Source organism: Arachis hypogaea, chromosome 13, assembly GCF_003086295.3.
Source record: "Arachis hypogaea cultivar Tifrunner chromosome 13, arahy.Tifrunner.gnm2.J5K5, whole genome shotgun sequence".
Lineage (NCBI taxonomy): Eukaryota > Viridiplantae > Streptophyta > Magnoliopsida > Fabales > Fabaceae > Arachis > Arachis hypogaea.
Genome location: NC_092048.1, coordinates 11688302 through 11709790, shown reverse-complemented (window position 1 = coordinate 11709790; position 21489 = coordinate 11688302). Strand labels below are relative to the sequence as shown.

Sequence of the window (21489 nt, the reverse complement as noted above, 5' to 3'; positions counted from 1 at the left end):
CGTCATGTGCCTCCCCCGCCCCTTTTTTTTTTTGAAATATAGCTTGAGGTGTTCGGTTCCTGGAAGAACATGGCTGCATGATCAGAAAATTAGTAAGAACTCAATAAAAATAAAATAACTAAGAAAACTACCACTACGAAAAATAGCTAAGGATACGAATTTATCGGGTTGCCTCCCGACAAGCGCTTCTTTAACGTCAATAGCTTGACAATCAGCTCTGCTAGTTCAGCAGGTGAGTGGACCTCTGGCGATCAATCTCGCCTCCAATATAGTGCTTCAACCTCTGGCCATTCATTGTAAATTTTCTGTCAGAATTCTCTTCCTGTATTTCCACATGACCATATGGTGAAGCTCTGATAATCACAAACGGTCCTGACCACCGGAATTTCAACTTTCCGAGAAAGAATTTGAGCCTTGAATTATATAGAAGCACTCTCTGTCCTGGCTCAAAGACTCTGATGGCTATCTTCTTGTCATGCAATAGCTTAGTTCTCTCCTTATAGAGCTTGGCATTCTCATAGGCTGAGTATCTGAATTCATCAAGCTCATTCAACTGAAGCATCCGCTTAATTCCTGCAGCTTCTGAATCAAGATTCAGATATCTGATTGCCCAGTAAGCTTTATACTCCAGTTCGACTGGTAAGTGACAGGCTTTGCCATAGATTAACTGATAAGGGGACATGCCAATAGGAGTCTTGTACGCTGTCCGGTATGCCCAGAGAGCATCATCAAGCTTCCTAGACCAGTCCTTTCTTGAAATACTGACGGTCTTCTCTAAAATTCTCTTAAGTTCCCTGTTGGAAACTTCAACCTGTCCACTTGTCTGAGGGTGATAGGGGGTTGCCACTTTATGACGGACTTCATATCTATGCAGAAGAGAGTCCAGCTGTCTGTTACAGAAGTGACTTCCTCCATCACTAATGAGTGTCCTTGGGACACCAAACCGGCTGAAGATATATCTCTAAAGAAAGCTCATTACCACCTTGGCATCATTGGTGGGCAAAGCCACAGCTTCCACCCACTTGGACACATAATCGACTGCCACTAGAATATAGTTGTTTGAATATGAGGGTGGGAAAGGTCCCATGAAATCAATAAAGGGATTGACTTTTCTTATTAACTAATTTTAATCATGTAAGATTTAATTCATGGCAAACTATTTGTGACTAAACCCTAATTCCTTAGACCTTCCTAGTCTCCTCTAAAATTCATCAACTGCCAATTCCTTGGTCAATTAATTCCAATTAGAGGGTGATGATCAAATTCTAGTTTATATGCCACAAGAATCCTAATTATCCAAAAATAAAGGGATTATATGTCATGTATCACATTAAATACAAACAATTAGAAATTCAGGATAATATGTTTTCAAGCTATTGTTCAAGTAAAGAGCTTTTCCAAGTTATACAAGAACCCAAATAGAACGTGGGTCATACTTCCGTTCCACCCAAATTCATAAAATAAAGAACGAAAATAATTATTGAAATATAAATCAAAACATGAATTAAAATAGAAAAATAATATTATCAATCCATACAATAGACAGAGCTCCTAACCTTAACAATGGAGGATTAGTTGCTCATGGAATATGGAATGTAAATTTTGTATGGAATAATATTGTGGAATATGTTATTCTGGAACCACCCTGGGATCCCTTTTATAAATAATCCTAATAATTTAAAAATTAAATATCTAAAATTAAAATTAAAATAATATCTTTTCCTAAAATAAGATTTGAATTTAAATTCGAATTAATTAACAAGTTTTCAGCTGATGGGTGGGGACCACTTGATTTGTCAATTCTGCAGCTTCCAATCTGTGTTTTCTGCACGTGGCGCATGTCCTTTTCACGAGTCACGCGGACGCGTCGGTCACGCATTCGCGTCATTTGTGTAGATTCCAGTCCACGCGTTCGCGTCAGGCACGCGATCGCGTCATTGCGAATTCCTCCATTCCGCGCGGTCGCGTGAGCCATGCGTCCGCGTCTGTATTCGCTGGTCATCTCCTTGGTTTCTTCTCTTTCTCTGCAGAAACTTCATCAAATCCATCCGAATGCTACCTAGGATGAATAAAATTGCACAAAACTCAAAATAGCATCCATAGTGGCTAAAATATAATTAATTCTTAATTAAACTCAACAAGTTAGATGCAAATTCACTAGAAAAAGATAGGAAAGATGTCCACGCATCAACAACACTGGGGAAACAACCATGCACTTTCCGCACTGTATAGAATAACCGAGAGCAGCATCAACCATCCCAGAATCTCCGTAGGCTCGAATCAGAGAGTTCAAAGCCTCATGGGTAGGTTTCAAGTTCCCAACTTTCATGCTGTTCAGAACCAGCTCGATCTTGGAGAACACTCTGAATCTTGCCAAGATTAAGAAGAGATGAATAAGCAAAGCCATCGAGGGAACAAGAAAAAGGTCTCGAGTTAGCCCAGTCGAAGAACTTCAAACCCAGCTCGGGGTCGTGTATTCGGTCTAGAACGAGCAACATCCGAAACTAGAACCTCAGATTTTGTAAAGCGAGACTCGAGGGAGTCCTGCCAATGGGCGTGGGTTGCCAGTATTCGAATGGCGTCAATAACGAGGTTGTGGATGCAGGGACTGAATAGGGGCGAGTACCATACTACACGAGCTCATAAATTAGCCTCTCGCTGCTTTATTTGCTCTTCGCGGAAGCTACTCGACTGTTAAGGAGAGGGTTTAACACTCCTCTCTGGCCGGTGCTTCTTTCTTCCTGACCCTTCTTTTTCTTTCTTCCTCTTCCTGCTGAGCCAATGAGCTAAGCTGCATCCAATCAGGCATGAAAGAAAGCGCTAATTCAAGAATGAAACCTCTCAATCAAAGCTTTTACCCTTTCTTGAAGCGCAGGAGCTCAATTAATTAGTGCAAGTGCTTGGCTATCGAATCAGCAGCTAAGGTAGCAGACTGATTTGACTTGATGACCTGGTATGATCATGAACTAGAATGTTCTATTGAATGAGATATAGCCGTAGATATCCCAGTGTCCACTCTTCGATCTCCCATCGAATTTAGGATTAGGGTTCATCATACAAGGGACTAATTTGATTTCTTTTAACGTACCTACCTTGTCAGCAATCCCAGCGTACACGTAGGCATCATCCGCCCAAAAAGTTAACGGAACACGTCATCCACGTTAGCCAGCTCAGCAGACAAGATGACAGAAAGACTAACGTGGTCATGTCCGTCATCTTTCGAGGACGATTTTGATTAACTTTATCTTTCGGGAACTCATATGGAGATCGAGGTATCTTTCAAGGACCATTTTAAATATTAACTCGACTATATTCTATCTCGTAAAGGTTCCTACATGGCTAGATGTGTTTGCATATTGATAATCAGATTGCTAATTGCAAGAAAAAGGGTTATGTCTGTTGCTATATCCCGATTCTAGTTAACGTGCTATGTTTATGCACCAAACTGTCCTTTCAGTGTTCTATTTCACTTATTTTTTATGTTTTAATATATATTTTATACAAATAATTAATTAGTGATTAATTTTTAATGTACAAGCTTAATTTATGTCATTTTAGATTTAGATATCTTGCTGCATTCACACCCTCTTGTTTCACTTTATTCAAACCCTCAAACGTAAAATATCCAGTGGTACAAAATCTAATAGAATCATTCCGTTAAATAAAATTTTCTCATTTGGAGGGGCAGTTACCAAAAGAAAAATGTTGTATCGTAGAGTTAAAATTTGAGATGGTATCACCATCAAACATTTGATGTCATAGCTTATTCAAATAATTTTTTATGTAGAAGAAAAAAACAGGCCAATAGCTGGGCACAAGGCGCTTATTCTTCATCAGGCATCCCATATTCACACCATCAGGTTCTTCAGCTGCAAAGGCCTACCATTCAATATAATGAAAGCTTCACCATTTTTAAGCTATCAGAAAATGCATCAGTGCAAAAAGGTAAAAGTAAATTAAATTAGATAATAATGAGCAACTTTCTCTTAAGTAGTCATGGTCAAAGAGTTCAATACTAGAGGAATGAGTTATGAGTGCCTCAGTGTTTGGCACTGTTTATTGGAGAATCAGCATTTTTACCTATATGTTATGGTAGGACAGAGGTTTTCAAACCCTTCCAGAAACAAAGCATGCCAGAGCTTCCCATACATACATGTATGACCACGACCACCTGCTTGCCCTTGCACATAGACCCCAGTTACAGTTAAATTCTTAATAAACTAAATTCTAAACCAATATTTCAAACCATATGTGTTATATATTTCTCATCAAGCATTCCAGTTGCAATCTACAACTCGGAACAACTATAACAAGCACACATTCCCTGCATAAATCACAACAGGTCAACATAAGATAAGAATATCAAGTAGCAGATGCTACATCTCTGCTACATTTTAAGTGAAGAAGGAACACTAACAACCAATCCTAGAAAGAAAAAACTGAACTCATTAGTTCCCATACAAGGTACAAGCAAAAGGTATCAATATTAAAGCTATTGAGCCTATAAATATGATAGTTTAGATGCCTGTTAAATGGAAAACTTGAAAGGTATCCTGTTTTCTACATTTGATGAAATTCAAACTATGACTATGGCTAATGCATCAATCTTCCCCCATCACATCTTTTCTCTTTTTGATAAAGTATCTTGTAACCAGAACCTGAAAGATAACATTATAATTAGATGAACATATAGAGTTTAATAGTATCATGGACCCTACAACTCATGCACAAAGTGACAACACGCATCAAAACAAGAGTCTTGAGATCCTTGCTTCAAATTAAACAGGACCTGGATGAAAAAAAAGAAACCGCTGCTGCCGTGCCATGATTGCCACCATTGAAAGCCACAAGTCAAGTATGGGCAATGACAAAATTGAGGATGTAAGCAAGCCCCAGAAGGCCCATCTGCTCAGTAACAAATAAAAAAAAAGATAAAGAAGTTAATAAAACTTAAACAGGGCAGAAACCTTGTGCAAATAAATTAATAACAAACATCTGGAGATCATAACAATATCTAGAGTGGAAAAATATATTAGAGGATAGAGTTCAATGCTTGAAAACACAAATAAACACAAGGGACAAAGGACAGCTGAAATTTACATAATAATTTTAGTTTACACATACATGCACAAGAAGGAAGAGGAATTGAGCAGGATAAGGTACACTGACAACATGGTCCAAAGTCGGTGAGAAAGGGGAGGATTACTAACTGAAGCATTTTGCCTTGGCACCAAGTAGCAACAGAAGTACACCTATGGGTTCCTATCTTGAGAAAAATTAGGAAAGGATAATCTATTGCTATTTGCTAAACAAATATCACCTGGTTGCTGCTGAATAGGTCTGCTTATACACCAAATCAAGTCTATAAACTTAAACTCAAGAAAAGAATCATATAATAACTCTGAACTAAAGCAAAATCTATAAAATATTATGAAAACAGAGAAAAACCATTAAATCAAATCAGACCATCCAGCTGAGGATAATTGGCGTACAATTGTATATTTGTATGTAAAAAAGAATGAGAAATTAAGAACAATAATCATTACTAATCTGGACTCACATCATTACCATTACTAAGTATGTAACTTAATGCATATAGAGTGCATGAGACATGATGAAATAGTAACTAATAGAATGATTTCACTACAAGCTGAGTGAACCAAAGGAGGATATATCTGTGGGGCATTATCAATCAAATATGCAAGTAATAATATGCTCAAATAGGCCAGATCGTACCCTTTAAACAACAGAGTATTTGCCAGGTTGAGATCCACCAGGAAGTTGTAAAGCTTGATTTGTGATGTCTTCCAAAACACGTTTCAACTCTGCTTTAGCTCTCTTAACAGACTGCTCACTAGGACCCTCAATGAACAAGTAGAGCTTGCGTTCCCCAGGTCCCGCAATTTTACCAGGTGGGAAATATTGTCCCCTGGTGGTAATAGCGGCTCCTGTCCACTCAGAAATTGGACCCAAGGTTTCCTTGTGTGTGACTTTCCACCGAGCACTTTGAGGGAAATCATTTATCTCTAGTTCAGCTTCATAATGCTCAGGCAATGCTTCAGACTGTATCTTAGCTAAGTTGTGCTGCAGGTTAATAGCAGCTAATGCTGCCCGAGCTGCCCCATCATTTGTAGTAAGGGGAAGCCCTGTAGGCAAAACTGTAGTAGTTTGGAGATTACCAAGAACAGCTGGCAACGGAACAGTTAGTCCACCATTAGAAATCAGCTGAGCAGGAGAGATGGGGCTAGGTATAGCAGGGACAGTTCCTTTTGAGGCAGCAAGAATATGAGCAAGCTGTGAGATGTCACCTCCCGACTTCCTAATATTTTCATCTTCATCTTCCGAATCTGATTTATCCTCTTCAAACCCATATCCCTTGGCTTGAGCTTTCTTCGCTGCTCTCCTCTCCTCGTCTTCTTCTTCATTAAATTTAAAGCCACTGCCTCCATAACCAGTTCCATGAGCCTGCTCAAGCCCTTGTTTCACTTTTGCCATAAAGCCATCAGCAAGTGCTTTCAGGTCATCAGGAACAACTTGCTCAGATAGCTCCAATGCTTTTGCCAAATCAGGTGCATATCTTGCTTCTTCCTCCGAAATAAAAGTAATAGCGCAACCCTTTCGGCCTGCTCTGCCAGTGCGGCCAACACGATGAACATAATCTTCATAGTGATTAGGAACATCAAAATTGATAACCAATTCAAGCTCCTTGACATCTAGTCCCCTGGCAGCAATACTAGTTGCAATCAACATATTGCAGACATTGCTTTTGAAATCAGCAATTGTGGATTCACGATCTGTCTGGTCCTTAGCTCCATGAAGAGATAAGCAAGGATAACCAGACTTTAGCAAATCCTTGAACAAAGCATCACATTTTTCCTGTGACTGGACAAATATCAAAATCTTTCCTTTCTCATACCATTCACCCAATATCTCTAATAGCCTATGAAATCTTTCTTTTTCTGGTCTCAACTCCACCAGCTGTGTTATGTCCTTGTTCACAACACTTCTGCCACCAACTTGTATTTCAACAGGTTTATTTAGAACCTTGCGGGCAAGAATTTCAACCTGGCGGGGGAAAGTAGCAGAAAATAGAACAGTTTGACGATCTGGTCGGATATTCTGAACAATTCTTGTGATTTGGGGTTCAAACCCCATGTCAAACATTCTATCAGCCTCATCCATGACCAAATAAGTAACCCTGCGCAGGTTAGTTATTTTGCCACCACTGGTACATAGTATGTCAATCATCCTACCTGGAGTACAAACCACTATCTCAGCTCCACGCTTCAACTCACTAATTTGTTGAGCAACACCAGAACCTCCATACACAGGTACACATCTTAGACCCAGTACCTTCCCAAACTTCTTTATATCACTATAAATCTGTTGAACAAGCTCCCTTGTAGGAGCCATGATAAGCCCAATTGGTCCATCTCCAGTAACAACTGGTGGCTGATCCTTGATGTGCCTCAACATAGGCAAAACAAAAGCAAGTGTTTTGCCTGAACCAGTTTTAGCAATGCCAATGCAGTCTCGACCATTCATTATTACAGGCAGTGCCTGGGCTTGAATAGGCATCGGCTTTTCGTAGTTAAGCTTTCTTATTGTCTCTAAAATTTTGCTAGTAAGTCCAGTCTGATGCCATGATTTTACTGGCTTTGGAACATCCTTCCCATGTATCTTCAACTCCAGCTCCTTCCGGTATGCAGCAACTTCTTCAGGAGTCATCCTTGAGACATCCTTCACTTCAATGTAGAAATTTTTCTTGAAAGGTTGATAATCAATCTTTGAATGGTCAACTATAGACAGCTTATCAGCTTTTGACTTCTTCACTCTTTTCATAAACTCCTCATCATTTTCTTCAATGTCGTCATCGTCAACTTGAAGATCTGAATAATCAGAGTCAGAGTCTTCACCAGGAATTATTCTTCCAATCGATTTATTATTGGAAACTTTCCTTGCCTGTCCACTACGACCCTGCTCATCCCCTCTATCCTTGAGTTTCTTGTCATTAGTTTTATCAGGTATTGAAGAGCAAACAGTGTTGTTCAGCTTTTCAACTTCAGGTAGAACCATAGAATTCATGAAGGCATCCAATGGATCAATTTCCTCATCCTCAGGAGCACCAGCAGTTCCTTCTTGTAAATCAGACGTAATTGCCCCATTATCACCATCTGCCACCATAGGATCCCCAGGCTCTTTATCAACAGGTTTTTCATCTTCATCTACATCCATCGCAGTATCTGGCTTCCCTGTACCAGTTGCTTCTTCATCATCAGATTCCCCTTCAAGGGTCCAGGCCTTTCCCAACTTTGGTTCACTAGCACTTGCTTCACCCTGCTTTTCTCTCTCAGCTTCTTCCTTCTTCCTCCTCAGCTCTTGCCACTCCTGAACTCTTCTCCTCCTCTTTTCCATTTCTTCATCCAATCTTTTGTGTTCTTCCTCTATCTCCTCTTCATGAGTAGGTTTTCTCTCCTTCACCTTGGCATCCGAGTCATCTTCAACACTCTTTCTTCTTGGGCTACCTTCAATATCCTCAGTATGCTTATGTGACTTGCCAGAACTCCTTTCCTTGTCTCTCCCCTTATAATCATCATCCTCTTTCTTGTGCCTCTTCCTGTCTCTCTCCCTCTCCCTAGAATCATCATCACTATAATCACTATCAACTTCCCTACGCTTCTCCCGGTCGCGCACTCTCCTCCCCCTTTCTCTTTCAATTTCCTTCTCTCTCTCACGCTCCCTTCTATCCTTATCCTTTTCACGCTCACGTTCCCTCTCCCGCCCCCTCTCTCTATCTTCCCTCCTTTCTCTTTCTCTTTCTCTCTCTCTTTCTTTCTCCTTCGCCCTTTCTCTCCTTTCCCTCTCCTTTTCTTCCCTCTCCCTTTCCTTTTCCCTTTCCTTTTCCCTTTCCCTCTCCCTTTCTCTTTTCTTCTCGCGAGCTCTTCTTTCTTCCTTGTCTTTATCTCTGCGCTTCTCCTTCTCCCTCTCCCTCTCATACCTATCATCAGAATCATCACTACTATGATCTCTATCATGCCTTCTGCTATCCCGGTCGCGGTCCCTCTTCTCCCTATCCCTATGCTTCCCATTGCTTCTATCCTTATCCTTTTCCCCGCCCCTGTCACGGTGGCTCCTCTTGGAATCATCTTCCTTCACCTCAGAATCTTCTCTCCTTGATTTATGCTTTCCATCTTCCATCAGCTCCCTTGAGTCCCTTCTCCTCAGAATTCACGCTGCAAGCAAAAGCAAACATTTTAGACAGACACAAAAAAAAACCACAAAGTAATCCCAAACCCTAGCAGGCAAATTGGGAACGTTTGTACGCGCTATTAATCGGGTGGCACATGCATCCAAGTAAATAACGAATTAAGAACAGCACGAACATATTACGTAGCACGCAAAAAAATAATTGAAGAAAAAAAATAAATAAATGAACTGAAATTGAAAGAGAAGAAGAAAGCAAACCGCTATAATTGGTAGGGCTAGGGCACTGGCTTAGCGATTGATAAACAAAAACGTGTTTACTCCAATCGAAATATCGTATGGAGAATGAATCGCAGCAAGAAATGCAAAACGGAGATATAAGAATTCAAGGATGCAGGAGATGGTAACCCAGTGAGCGTGATGTGTTCTTCAGGCGAAACGATTTTCGACTGGTTTCCGCTAAGAACTGACAAGTTGAAGGTTTTGAAGCAAGCAAGTAGCCCAACAAAGAAAGAGTAAAAAAAATAAAAGAATAAATAAATATAGGCTTAAATACCTTTTCTTTTTTTTTTTAAATTGATTTTTATTATACGATTTTGCTTGCTATTTATTTATGAGAAAGTATAGGGAGCCAATATGATTATTAGTGTTATATTGTCTTGTTAGGTTACGTTTTTGTGATGAGTGGTTTCAGGACATGGTATTAAAGTTCCAAATCCGGAAGGTTAAGAGTTCGAACTTTGGTGAACCCAAAATTAATTTTTTATAACATGAGATTGTTTATTATCCCTTGTATCCGGATGGTTAAGAGTTCGAATCTCTCAACCTTAACCCTACCCGCACTCTAAAGTTCTAAACCCTACCTTACCCTATCCTACTCGCAGATATATCAAATTTTTTCAAAGTACATATAAAATTCAATCATTTCAAATTTTTTACAGATTAATAACATAAAAAATAACAAACTAATACTTTAAATTACTAAATTGACTAACTAGTTTAGTGGTTTTCACTTATTGTAAGTCATTATATAAGAGAGGTTGTAGGTTCAACTCTTACTTCTTTCACTATATACTTAATTTTTATAAAATATGTGTTATATATTTGAGGTGCGGGTAGGATAGAGTAGGGTACACCCTAAACCCAAACGGATTGGATCGGATTGGGTACCCACGGATTTGGGTACCCACGGATAAAATATGAATTGCCAGCCCTAATTTTATGATTCAAATTCCAAATTCAAGCTAATCGAAATTGCTGAACTAAACAAATTCAATTTAATTTGCAAGCCAACAAAATCCCAAAAGTTTGAATTAAATGGAATCTTAAATTTTATAAATCACATAAATTGAACTAGATTACATATTAGATCAAATTTTTATTATCAATCAAATTTAATCAAAACCAAGTGAAGTTTATTAGAATTAAATTTGATGTGTTTTTTAATTATGATTTATAAATGTGAAAAGTAAGTATTTTCTTTATAATTAAATTAGACTTTTTATGTTTTTTATTTATCTTTTTAGATATATAGTCATAAGTCATTTATGATTAATAACAACAACTAAATTATTCACTATACAATTTTTTTTAATTTAATTTTGAAACAATAATAGTGAATAAAATTTTACATACTTTTCTAATCAAGTTAATATATTTAGAGCCAACGAGTTACAATTTGAATGGTATAGTCTCCCCATATTCACCTAGAGATACCTATTGAATTGATCATCTGATATATCTATTGTTCACATTATTTAGTATTCTCATTGTCTACCTATATTTTTTCAAAAAGTTAATATGTTTGGATATTTTTTATGTAGTCTGTGAAAATTAATTACTTTATTTATATGATAAACATAATTAATTACAGTGTATAAAAGTGAACATTTATATTTTTAGTTAAAAATTACATAATTGAAAGTCACATCATACTCTCCATTAACAATATTGATGGATCAAACCCACATTCAGCGACATTACTTAATTTTGTTTATAATTTTAGTCAAATAAAATTCAAAAGTTTTTTATTTTTCTTTACATCGCTCCTAATCATGATTAAACTTGTATCTACTTGTTGCTATGATGTAGCCTATATGTTTTATTCATGAACAGAGCAACGTCCTTGCCGGATTCTCAATTCTTAATTTCTTATACATATATATTTCAGGTATAATCCACATGGTAAGAAAGTAATTATTCCAATAATCTAGGGATGTCAATGGGGCAGGGCGGAGGCGGGGAATGCCTCTCTGCTCCTCATCCCCACCCTCAGATTTGCTCCCCATTCCCGCCTCATTCTCCGCTGTGGGGGAATATTACTCCCCATCCCCATTCCTTACGGGCCCCATTTTCGGCGGGGACCCCATTCCCCATGTACATAATAGTTTTAACTAATTATTAATTTCCATATGAATAGAGCTGCAAGTGTCTATCTTATACAAAAACTGCAAGATTTTATACAAAAAGTCTAAATGACACGATGGTGACTTCTTTCGAAATAACGCAATGGGGATGCAACGACAAGCCAAAGGACAAAGTACTAGACGAGGTGGGAGACGCGGCAACAGAGGGGAGAATGGACACGACGGCAGAGTTACGAAAATGAACGCCGCAAAAAGAAATTACGACGCGGTAAGGGTGATGGCACGGTGAGGTGTGACGATGCGGTGAGAAGGGTGACGAGGGGGTGGCTGCAGAGAGGTTGGATGAAGAAGGGTTATGCAAATAAAGATTAGGAGTTTTGGGTTTCTATATATAGTGTGTGTGAGAAATGTCTAAAAAACATATATGAGAAATAAACTATTAAGGATAATTCAAGAAATTCATAAATTTCGGGGAATAGCGGGGATGGGGCGGGGATCCCCGATCGGGTCTCTGCGCCTGCTTCGGGGGAATTTTGTCCCCCATCCCCATCCCCGCAGAAAAAATTCCCCACAATCGGATCCCCATTCGGGGCAGCCCCCGCAGGAATCCCCGCGTCTCGGTGAATTTTGCCATCCCTACAATAATCAATAGCTTAGAATGGGTGCAAATTCCATTTAGAAGAATGCTTAGGCTGCATTATTCCACACATCTAGACTAGTTTTCCAAGAAAGGCAAATAAATTGTTGCTTCAAAAGTAGAGAGTATCAAATCTAGTTTGATATCACAATAAAGGAAAAGAAGGTAAGAAACAACGTGGTATTAGATCCATGTATCCATGCAAGGAAATCAGACAATCAAGTCTTGTAAATATTTACTCGAATCTCCTTAGCTCAATGTCGAGAATCTTTGATGTTCCAACCATTTCAAAGTTGGTAATATGGTTAATGCCATTATTCAGTAATTTTATTTTTATTTTATTATTTTGATATAATACTGACATGAAATAGAATGATATGGCAGAAACTGACTAATTGAGTTATTACATTCTTATCTTATATTCAGGATGTCACAAAAAAGGAGTTGATTTATGGAATGGTGCAATGTAGAAATTTTTATACTATAAGATGATTTTGAATTTGGTGCAATGGTTAAAATATTACAACCAATTGAATAACAATAAGTACATTAACAATGAACAAATGGCCAAGGATTGATTTTGGTAATAATAACAGCATGAATTGAAATGAAAACGGAGGCAACATCTTTATTCTGTATTGTATGTCAGAACCAACATAACTCCCTCACAAAACATTTTTGAGACACATGCATGTACATAGTTAATTAGTTATTACATAAAAAAAAAAACTCTAACAAATACTATTTCTATGAATATGAATAAAGCTTGGCTTACCTTGGAAAACTAGATGAGGTACATATCTCAAAACATAAATGATGTATTTTTTATACTATCTCTATATTTATGTCCTATTCCAACTGCTAGACACAACAATATAATTATAGACCTTTTTTTTCTAACTATAAAGAAATAGGGACTACTGCTGATTATCATGTGAACTGTCTTCTGATGTATGTGTCTTCATGTACAAACAGTGGGTCATGGCTAACTTGAGTTGGTGGTATCTGAGGTTGTCCCATGGCTATGCCCCCATGATTTGGATCCAAGGAATCACAAGAGTTGTTACCATTTTTTCCCTCAGCTAAGGTAATATAATAGACAATACCAAAGGCAACACTTGCAAGGGATAAAATTGCACACCCTGCAAACACCCTAGGCTTCACAATGTAGCAGTAGTAGTTGCCAAAGTATATGCTCTCTTCGCCGTGTTGATCATTCAGCGCCGCAGCAGTTAGCAACAGAAGAAACGCAATGACAAATGTGAACCTGTTCGAAAAGAGTGTTTTAATAATCACCAACATGGTTGAACTCAATACTTAAATTACATATAAGTTTCTTATAATTATATATCAGAAGTAACCTAATCAAACACCACAGAAACAATGTTCTCAAATAAAAACAATTTAGGCCAAATCAGGATACCAGCATAGTTACCAAGATAAAGAGAAGCTGATCAAAGCCACCTTCCAACTGGAATCAGGGATTTGAGGGAATTTCGAGCAACAAATGCAGCCGGCTGCGACATTTATGACAATCTGAGATACCATGAGAGCCAGAGCTGCAGTTAAACCAAGAGGTAGAGCTGGAGTTCGAGGATATATGCATTGATTTGGGGTTACAAATTGAACTTGAGAACGCTGCACATATTACAAAGTAATAGTTATGATAATTGATATATAGGAGCTTTCAATATTTTCAATGTTAGTATGTTACACATACATCCGAACTTCCAAACAATAGTCAAAGCTAGAAATTGCAAAGTCAACATCATAAATAAGAAACAAAAGATACTAAATCTGCCAAAAATTCCTTAACAAAAGAAGCAAAAGTAAATTGCTTAATGAAAACTATCAGCAGTAAGTTTTATTTGAACATCATATCACTCCTTTTTTTTGTCTCCTTACAGAAGATTGATGGCAAAATCTTACCATCCTTCTTTTTTTCAGATACAATGTTATTCATCCAAAATTAACAAAATAGAAAAGGATTATCCAATTAAGTTACCATAGAAAACAAGATTAGTGACAGCACCATAGAGAAAGCAAAATCTTCTTGATGAACAGTGTAATAAGACAAAAGAAGAAACATTAAAGTTGTTAACTTCTCAATTAGACGGCTGAAAAAGAAAAGTATATAATAATGCTCAAAGATACCAAATTTAAAAATCTTGCATAATACACAAACACCTATTAAGCAACAAAACTAATCTAAAGTTCGATTCTTTTTTCTTTTTTCTCATGTGCCAGCAAGGAATTGAACCAAATAGAACACTACAGACAAAGTTACCTTAATCCTTGTCGCTTCTGCACCAAAGCTAGTTGCAGCTGACAATAGACCCAAGAATCCAACAACACAACTCACCAACAGAACCTTTCTCTTCATTCTCTCTTCTCTACCTGTTTCTATAACCGTGAAATTATTTGTTAAAGTGTAAGTTGGGGAAGAAGTGAGTGGTGAGTGGTGACTATGAAACTTTTATTCTGCCTCTGTTTAACTGTGCCATGATAGTACCTCACCATTATAAATAAATAAATACTAAGAGTGAAGTGGCTACAGGTGAATTTATATTTGAAATATTTTTCCTTAAAAAAATATTAAGAATATAATATTTCAAAAACTTAAATTACAAAATGATAAACTGCAAACATGGAAAGACGAAATGATAAAATGCAAAAACATACTGAGAAGAATTCTTATTTCGAATTGTTTATCATATTTATAAACGCAATTTCCTTATAAAAAAATTATCTATGAATAATTGTGGATCTGTTCTAGTTTTTTTTCTAATCTATTATCTATTATTAAAATCAGATTTTTTTTTCAATTAATAGCGTAACTGACAAGACATATGTCTTCGGGAGGCTCTTCCTACTGCTGCATTTCGTTTTAGAATGGGCATTTCGCACACGGATAGCTGTCCACGATGTTTCTCTCAAGTCAGGAGTCGGTTTTACATTGTATTCGGGATTGTCCAAAAGCCCAACTTGTTTGGCAAGCTTTAGGGATCTCCGATCAACCAGTGGATTTGATGAGTTGGTTCTTACATAATAGCAAACAGCGCCCCTTTAGATTCTTTTCTGGTCTCTGGTGGATTTGGTGTTCGAGAAACAACGAGATCTTTCATCCTCACGAGCATTGGACCACAGACAAGGTGATTGGTATGGCTTTGTCCTTAGAAAAGGAGCTCCGAAATATTTTTGAGTTGCAACGACTATCTATCCCCTCAACCATTAGTGGCTCTTGGATTCCCCCTCAGTGGGTACCTTTAAGATTAATTGTGATGCTAGCTATCCTAGCAGTGGTGCTCGAGTTGGTTTTGCTTGTGTTAGCAGAGATTGGAAGGGAAGGTGGCAACGAGGCTGTCTGGGAACAATTGAGAGTCGTAACATTTTGCAAGGAGAGTTGTTTGCTATTTGGAGAGGCTTTCTTTTAGTATGGGACTCGGGACAAAGAGACATTATATGTGAGACAGACTGTGTGGAGGCTTTTACTATTGTCAATAATTTACAAGATTGCTCTGGGTTTACTGATCCTTTGGTGTTAAAAATCCGAGATATCATGTCTTGGAAATGGCGTGCTGATCTTCGGTTGATCTTGAGAGATGCAAATACAGTAGCAGACATCATGGCAAAGACTGCAATGAGGACTATTTCTCCCCAAGTGGAGCTTCCATTGCCTTGGAAGGAGTTTGAGAGTAGTATTCAGCGGAACTGCCTTTCTTAAGCAGTTTCTTGTTTTTTTTTTTCTTTCTTAGTTTTTGTTTATTTTCTTTTAAGTCACAAAAAAAAATATTTTTTAATATTTTATTTGATTCACTTAAATACATTAATTAAATAATTTAATTGAGATAAATATCAAATTATTTAATATTTTATTTGATCACATTAACTATAAGTAATTAATTACATTAATTATTTGATTTGACTGAAATAAATAAATTTATTTTATTTTAATTTACATTAATTTTTTTGTCTTATGTATTTTAATTAATTATTTTTAAAAGTATTAAAATTAATCATTTATTTGATTTGATGCAGATAAATATTAAATTATTTAATATTTTATTTGACTACATTAATTATAATTAATTGGTTATATTAATTAGAATAATCTCTTTTATTTTACAAAATAATATGGATCACATAGTACATCATTATTTAGACATGAGATGAATAGATGCATTTTCTCTGATTGTTGTAATCTAGAAAAAATAATACCAAAAAACACTTTGTAAGGTGTGTGAAGTATGTTTGTCCTATTGTGCCATAATATGCAAAATTCTTTTTTTCTAATTTGCTAAAGTTAAACGGCTATCTTTGCTTGAGTATTCATTGTGTACGGCCCTCATTTTTTATTAGCAACTCTAATCATTTTTAAAGTAGGCCACTTCTAAATCTCACCATTTTGAGTATTAAACATAAAACAATAAGATAAAGCAATAGTAACTCTTGAAATAGAAATAAGATTACATTTAAAGCTTGACACATATAAAACTTCAAATAAAATTCTGTTTTTTTAAAGTAGGCCACTTCTAAATCTCACCATTTTGAGTATTAAACATAAAACAATAAGATAAAGCAATAGTAACTCTTGAAATAGAAATAAGATTACATTTAAAGCTTGACACATATAAAACTTCAAATAAAATTTCGTTGAGGAAAAAACGATTCCACATAAAGTTATAATAGCTTGTGAATCATTTGGCATGATAATTTTAACTAGATTAATGTGTTTAAAAGAATGTAAATATTTAAGACTAAAGCAAATGTAAGTAGTTTGTCACGGCTCTGGACACATTTCAACGCTATCATGTCGATACTCGGACTTACTCAACCTCTTGAGTTAAGACCAAGTTAGCCTAACCCTCAATACTTAACAAAAAAAAGTTAAGAATACAAGAGTACACAAGGAAAAAAGTTTTGGTGAAAAGAACACTTTATTATCTAAATGTTTATTACAAATGACTCACACACCTAGCTCTAACTCTCACCCCTATTTTTAGCCATCCACCTCCTCAATGGATGGTTAGGATTAAATCTAATCAACAGTCTAAATTGATCATCTAGAACCTTCACTATAAATATCTATCCTACCACATTTCTCAAAATATTTCTAGATCATTTTCATTCCATACTACTATTCATACTTCTATATACATATATATATATATATATATATATATATATATATATTCACACTCTTCTATAATACTCTACGACCTTTCAGAGTCTCCTAGAATCTTCTAGCGTATTTCGAGACCTTCTAAAACTTCTAGAATGTTTCAGAACCACCTAGAGCATTCTCAAATATTCCAGAAAACTAAACAAACACAATTAAATTTAACTTTCTAAAATTTACAATGACATTCTTTTCCACCTATTACATAGACGTCCTCGTCACGTTCTGTTCATGATAGCGTTCTAAGTGTTCTTGAAATTGCCACAAGTCTTTACGAGCTTTCCAGCTAGCATCGGTTATCGGGAGTCCTTTCCACTTGATCAAGTATTAGATACTTGGTGGTACTCTTCTTCGTCGCACGACACGATTAGCTAAGATCTCTTCGATTTTCCTATCAAAGGATCTAATCACCACAGCGGAGCATGACTCGAGTCACCTCTACTCAGTTCATCTTGGTCTTCATGATATGGTTTAAGCATACTCACATGAAAAATCGGGTGGATCTTCATAGAGGGAGGGAGTTGTATTTTGTAAGAAATCTCTTCAACATGCCCAATGATCTCAAATGGCCCTTCGTATTTGTGGATTAAGCCCTTATGACCCTTGTGAAAGGCTTTGAATTATTGTGGAAGAAGTTTAATTATTACCTTATCTCCCACTTGATATCTTTCATGCCTCTTCTTCTTATCTGTTAATTTCTTTATCCTCTTTGCAGCTTTGTCGAGGTAAGAACGAGTGGCATCTGCCTATTCTTCCCATGAATTAATCATATGATAAGCTCCAGGGCTCTTTCCTGAGTAAGAGGAAGAAAGAGAATATGGTGTAAGTGGCTGTTGTCTAGTCACAATCTCGAATGGACTCTTTTCTGTGGACTCACTCCTTTGCAGATTGTATGAGAACTGAACAATGTCTAGGAGTTTTGTCCAATCCTTCTTATTAGCGTTTACAAAATGTCTCAAATAACACTCGACTAAAGCATTCACTCTCTCAGTTTGTCCATCTATTTGAGGATGGAAGCTTATCCAAAAATGAAGCTCCAATCCAAAAAGTTTGAACAGCTTTGTCCATAGTCATCTTGTGAAGCGTAGATCTGATACTCTTAGGTAATCCTCAGTACTTTACCACATTCTTGAAGAATATTCATGATGCTTCCTCTGCAGTGCAATCAGTATTCAGTAGGAGTAGGTATAAAGGTAGCATACTTCGAAAATCGATCCACTACCACGAGGATAGATCCAAACCCCTCAAACTTCAGTAAGGCAGAGATGAAATCCAAAGACACACTTTGCCACGGTCGCTCTGGTGGCAACATAGGTTCCAAAAATTCACTTGATGTCTTGTTTTCAATCTTATATTGTTGGCACATAAGACAAGTATTCACATAGCTCTCCACTTCATCCCTCGTTTGAGGCCAATAATAGAAAAATTCAATAAGTGCCAAGGTCCTTTGTTGGCCTTGATGACCAACCTATTTGGTGTTGTGGCATTCCTTCACTAGCTTTCTCCTTAGATTTTTTCACTTAGAGATGTATAGTCTTCTCCCTTTGGTGTAGAAAAGGTTGTCTTCTAACCAAAATCTTTTGGTTTTACCTTCTCTAGCCTACTCCACCTACTTTTTGTCCAATGGATCATGATGCAACCCCTCTTTGATGGTATGCACAATATCTCTTTTGACCATAAAAATGGCTGCCAACTCAGCCTTAAGGCTCAGTGCATCTGCTACCACATTAGTCTTGCCAGGCTTGTATTTAAATTCAAAATCAAACTTGGCTAAGAAATCTTGCCACCTAACTTGTTTGGGGCTTAATTTTTTCTAAGTTTAGAAGTAGCTTGTAGCCACATTGTCTGTCTTGACGATGAAGTGTAAACCAAGCAAGTAGTGTCACCAAGTTTTCACACAATGCACCACCACGATCATATCCTTCTCTTGGACAGTGTATCACCTCTCTATATCATTCAACTTACAACTCTCGAAGGCAATAGGATGTCCTTTTTGTACCAAAACTCCTCCAATAGCATAGTCAGAAGCATCAGTATAGACTTCAAACACCTTTGAGTAGTCGGGCAGTGCTAGTACTGACCCTTCTATGATAATAGCCTTCAATTCATCAAAGGCCTTTTGATACTCCTTTGGCCATTTTCAAGAGTGATTACTCTTGAGAAGATCAATTAATGGTGCAGCCTTGGCGGAGTATCCCTTGATGAAAGCTTGTCGAGAAGTAAAGCTCCGATCCAAGAAGTTTGAACAGCTCTGAAGGAGCATGAATATTTTTCAATTTCCATCATGAAGAGGTTCTATGTTACTGGAATAGTGTAATAAGTGCTTCCTTCTGCCTATCTGAGAAATATCCCATCCAAACTGATTTTTCTTTCATTTTTTATAACAGGTTAGGGGCTGCACTCTGCATTACTTGCAACTAGCATTGAGTTCACTGAAGTAGCTGAATGTGGAACTCCATTAGAGTGATTTGTGGGAAGCCATGCTTCTGGTAATATGTATCCACAAAATGACCTTGTTTTTCACAATGCGAGCAAAGCTTGGGAGCTCCGCTCCCAGTACCGCTGCTACCTTTTACCATCACACCCCCTTCCTCTTCCTCTGACATTGTTGGCTCCAAACGGCCTTTTTCACCTTCAGTGTTGATAAATTTGGTTCTTCCTTGGCTACTCTGGTATGTCTCAAAGGCATTAGCAGCTACAGATTTTGTGTAAATAGCATTTACTAGCGCATTCTAGAATCTAGTTCAATGAGATGCATCATTTGTCTCTCTTGTTAAAGAAGTAGAGAGAAAGCAATATTCACATCTGGAAGGGCCTAAAGCAACATAATCTGGAAGCGTACATTTACATATCAGTCATTTAAAACTCTAGGAAAACAGATCATATAGGATTGCAACCTATATTGCTTCATTATGTCTAATTCACCATTACAATTACTCAAACAAGCACAAGTTAGTATGAGTATGAATTCATCTAGTTCTTTCTATATCTCTTTCAATTTGTATAGTAATAAGTGATGGATAACTCACCTTATTTTGTGTTGAACAGATCCTCCTCAAGTTCAGCAATCCGAAATAAATTACCCTAATAGAATTGATGTTTGAGGTCCTTCCATGTAGAATGCACAATAATACACTCTGCATAATTTTTAGGCTCAACGAGCCATGTAGCCATGACAGCACGAATGTGTTGTACCGGTCCCTGAGGTAGTTTGAGCAATGTGTCATCCATGAGTCTAATTTTGTTCTGAGTTTAGATAGATGTACACAAATTTGGATCAGGTGTGATAGTTTAGTGTGGTTAGTAGAGTGATTGCGAATGCTAAGTGTCTCACTTGGATGGAAGTATAGTAACAACTTGAAGGATCTTGAAGAAAATTGATGTTGAATTTGGAAGTGGCTTGGATTGGTTGAAACTGAACAATTATCCTTTTAAAGTTTTGAAAATTTGTTGTAATAAAACTCATTGCACCATGACAAAGCTCTATTCAAACATGTAGAATTGGATAGTGAAAAAGTGGAACACCATATATATGAGAGAAAAATTCCAAAGGAAGAAAAGAAAGATAGTTGAAAGATAGAATCACACACTTTTGTTATTACCATAATCTATATATATATATATATACAAGTTTACTCACTACATAAAATCCTGAACACATAAACCTTAATTAATTTACTCTAACAAACTATACACATTAGAGTACTTAAAAATTACCTAATTAATAAGATAAAATACCAACCAAATTTATATAATTACATATATGTTAATTCTTATAATATTATTATTAATATATAGTCTCAATTACAAGATGTGTTAGGTAAACTTGAACCTCATAAGAGGATCAAACATTTAACCATACCAGAATATGGTGGCATCTTATTTTTGGTTTGGTGGCAATCCAACATTTTGCAAGATTGAGAACATTGTTTGTAAGGATTGTATTTGTATAATTTTTTCTTTTCTTGACTAGCTTCCAATGCTAAAATTTTTTTGTTTGTGAATGTCCCAAACTTAAATGCTTACCAAGTTCTATTGGTTCATCTTTTTTTTCTTTTTTTCTTTTTATTTCGAGAGAGAGTTTTTATCTCACTACAGAAAAC

The 21489-nt window shown here is 36.7% G+C and overlaps 2 protein-coding genes across 7 annotated transcripts; both read right to left on the bottom strand.

Moving 5' to 3' along the window:
• Positions 1 to 3641: 3641 nt before the first annotated feature.
• Positions 3642 to 9829, bottom strand: LOC112737208 (DEAD-box ATP-dependent RNA helicase 45). 6 transcript variants are annotated; one of them, XR_003812937.2, is made up of 5 exons: positions 9466 to 9829; positions 5737 to 9233; positions 4790 to 4905; positions 4081 to 4658; positions 3642 to 3879 (listed from the first exon to the last, which is right to left on the bottom strand). XR_003812937.2 is itself a non-coding variant. In XM_029291442.2 (3 exons), exon 2 carries the CDS (start codon positions 9196 to 9198, stop codon positions 5740 to 5742), a length of 3459 nt encoding a protein of 1152 aa, XP_029147275.1. In that variant the 5' UTR covers positions 9199 to 9233; positions 9466 to 9829; the 3' UTR covers positions 3642 to 4905; positions 5737 to 5739. The 6 variants fall into 6 exon arrangements, 1 of the variants encoding a protein (XP_029147275.1); XR_003812939.2 differs by having other exon boundaries at positions 4081 to 4324; XR_011869356.1 differs by having other exon boundaries at positions 3642 to 3869; positions 4081 to 4324.
• Positions 9830 to 12809: 2980 nt separating this feature from the next.
• Positions 12810 to 14896, bottom strand: LOC112737207 (protein VASCULATURE COMPLEXITY AND CONNECTIVITY-like). Its single transcript, XM_025786991.3, has 3 exons — positions 14495 to 14896; positions 13643 to 13845; positions 12810 to 13474 (listed from the first exon to the last, which is right to left on the bottom strand). The coding sequence occupies exons 1-3, from the start codon at positions 14588 to 14590 to the stop codon at positions 13138 to 13140; spliced, it is 636 nt and encodes a 211-aa protein (XP_025642776.1). The 5' UTR covers positions 14591 to 14896; the 3' UTR covers positions 12810 to 13137.
• Positions 14897 to 21489: the final 6593 nt, after the last annotated feature.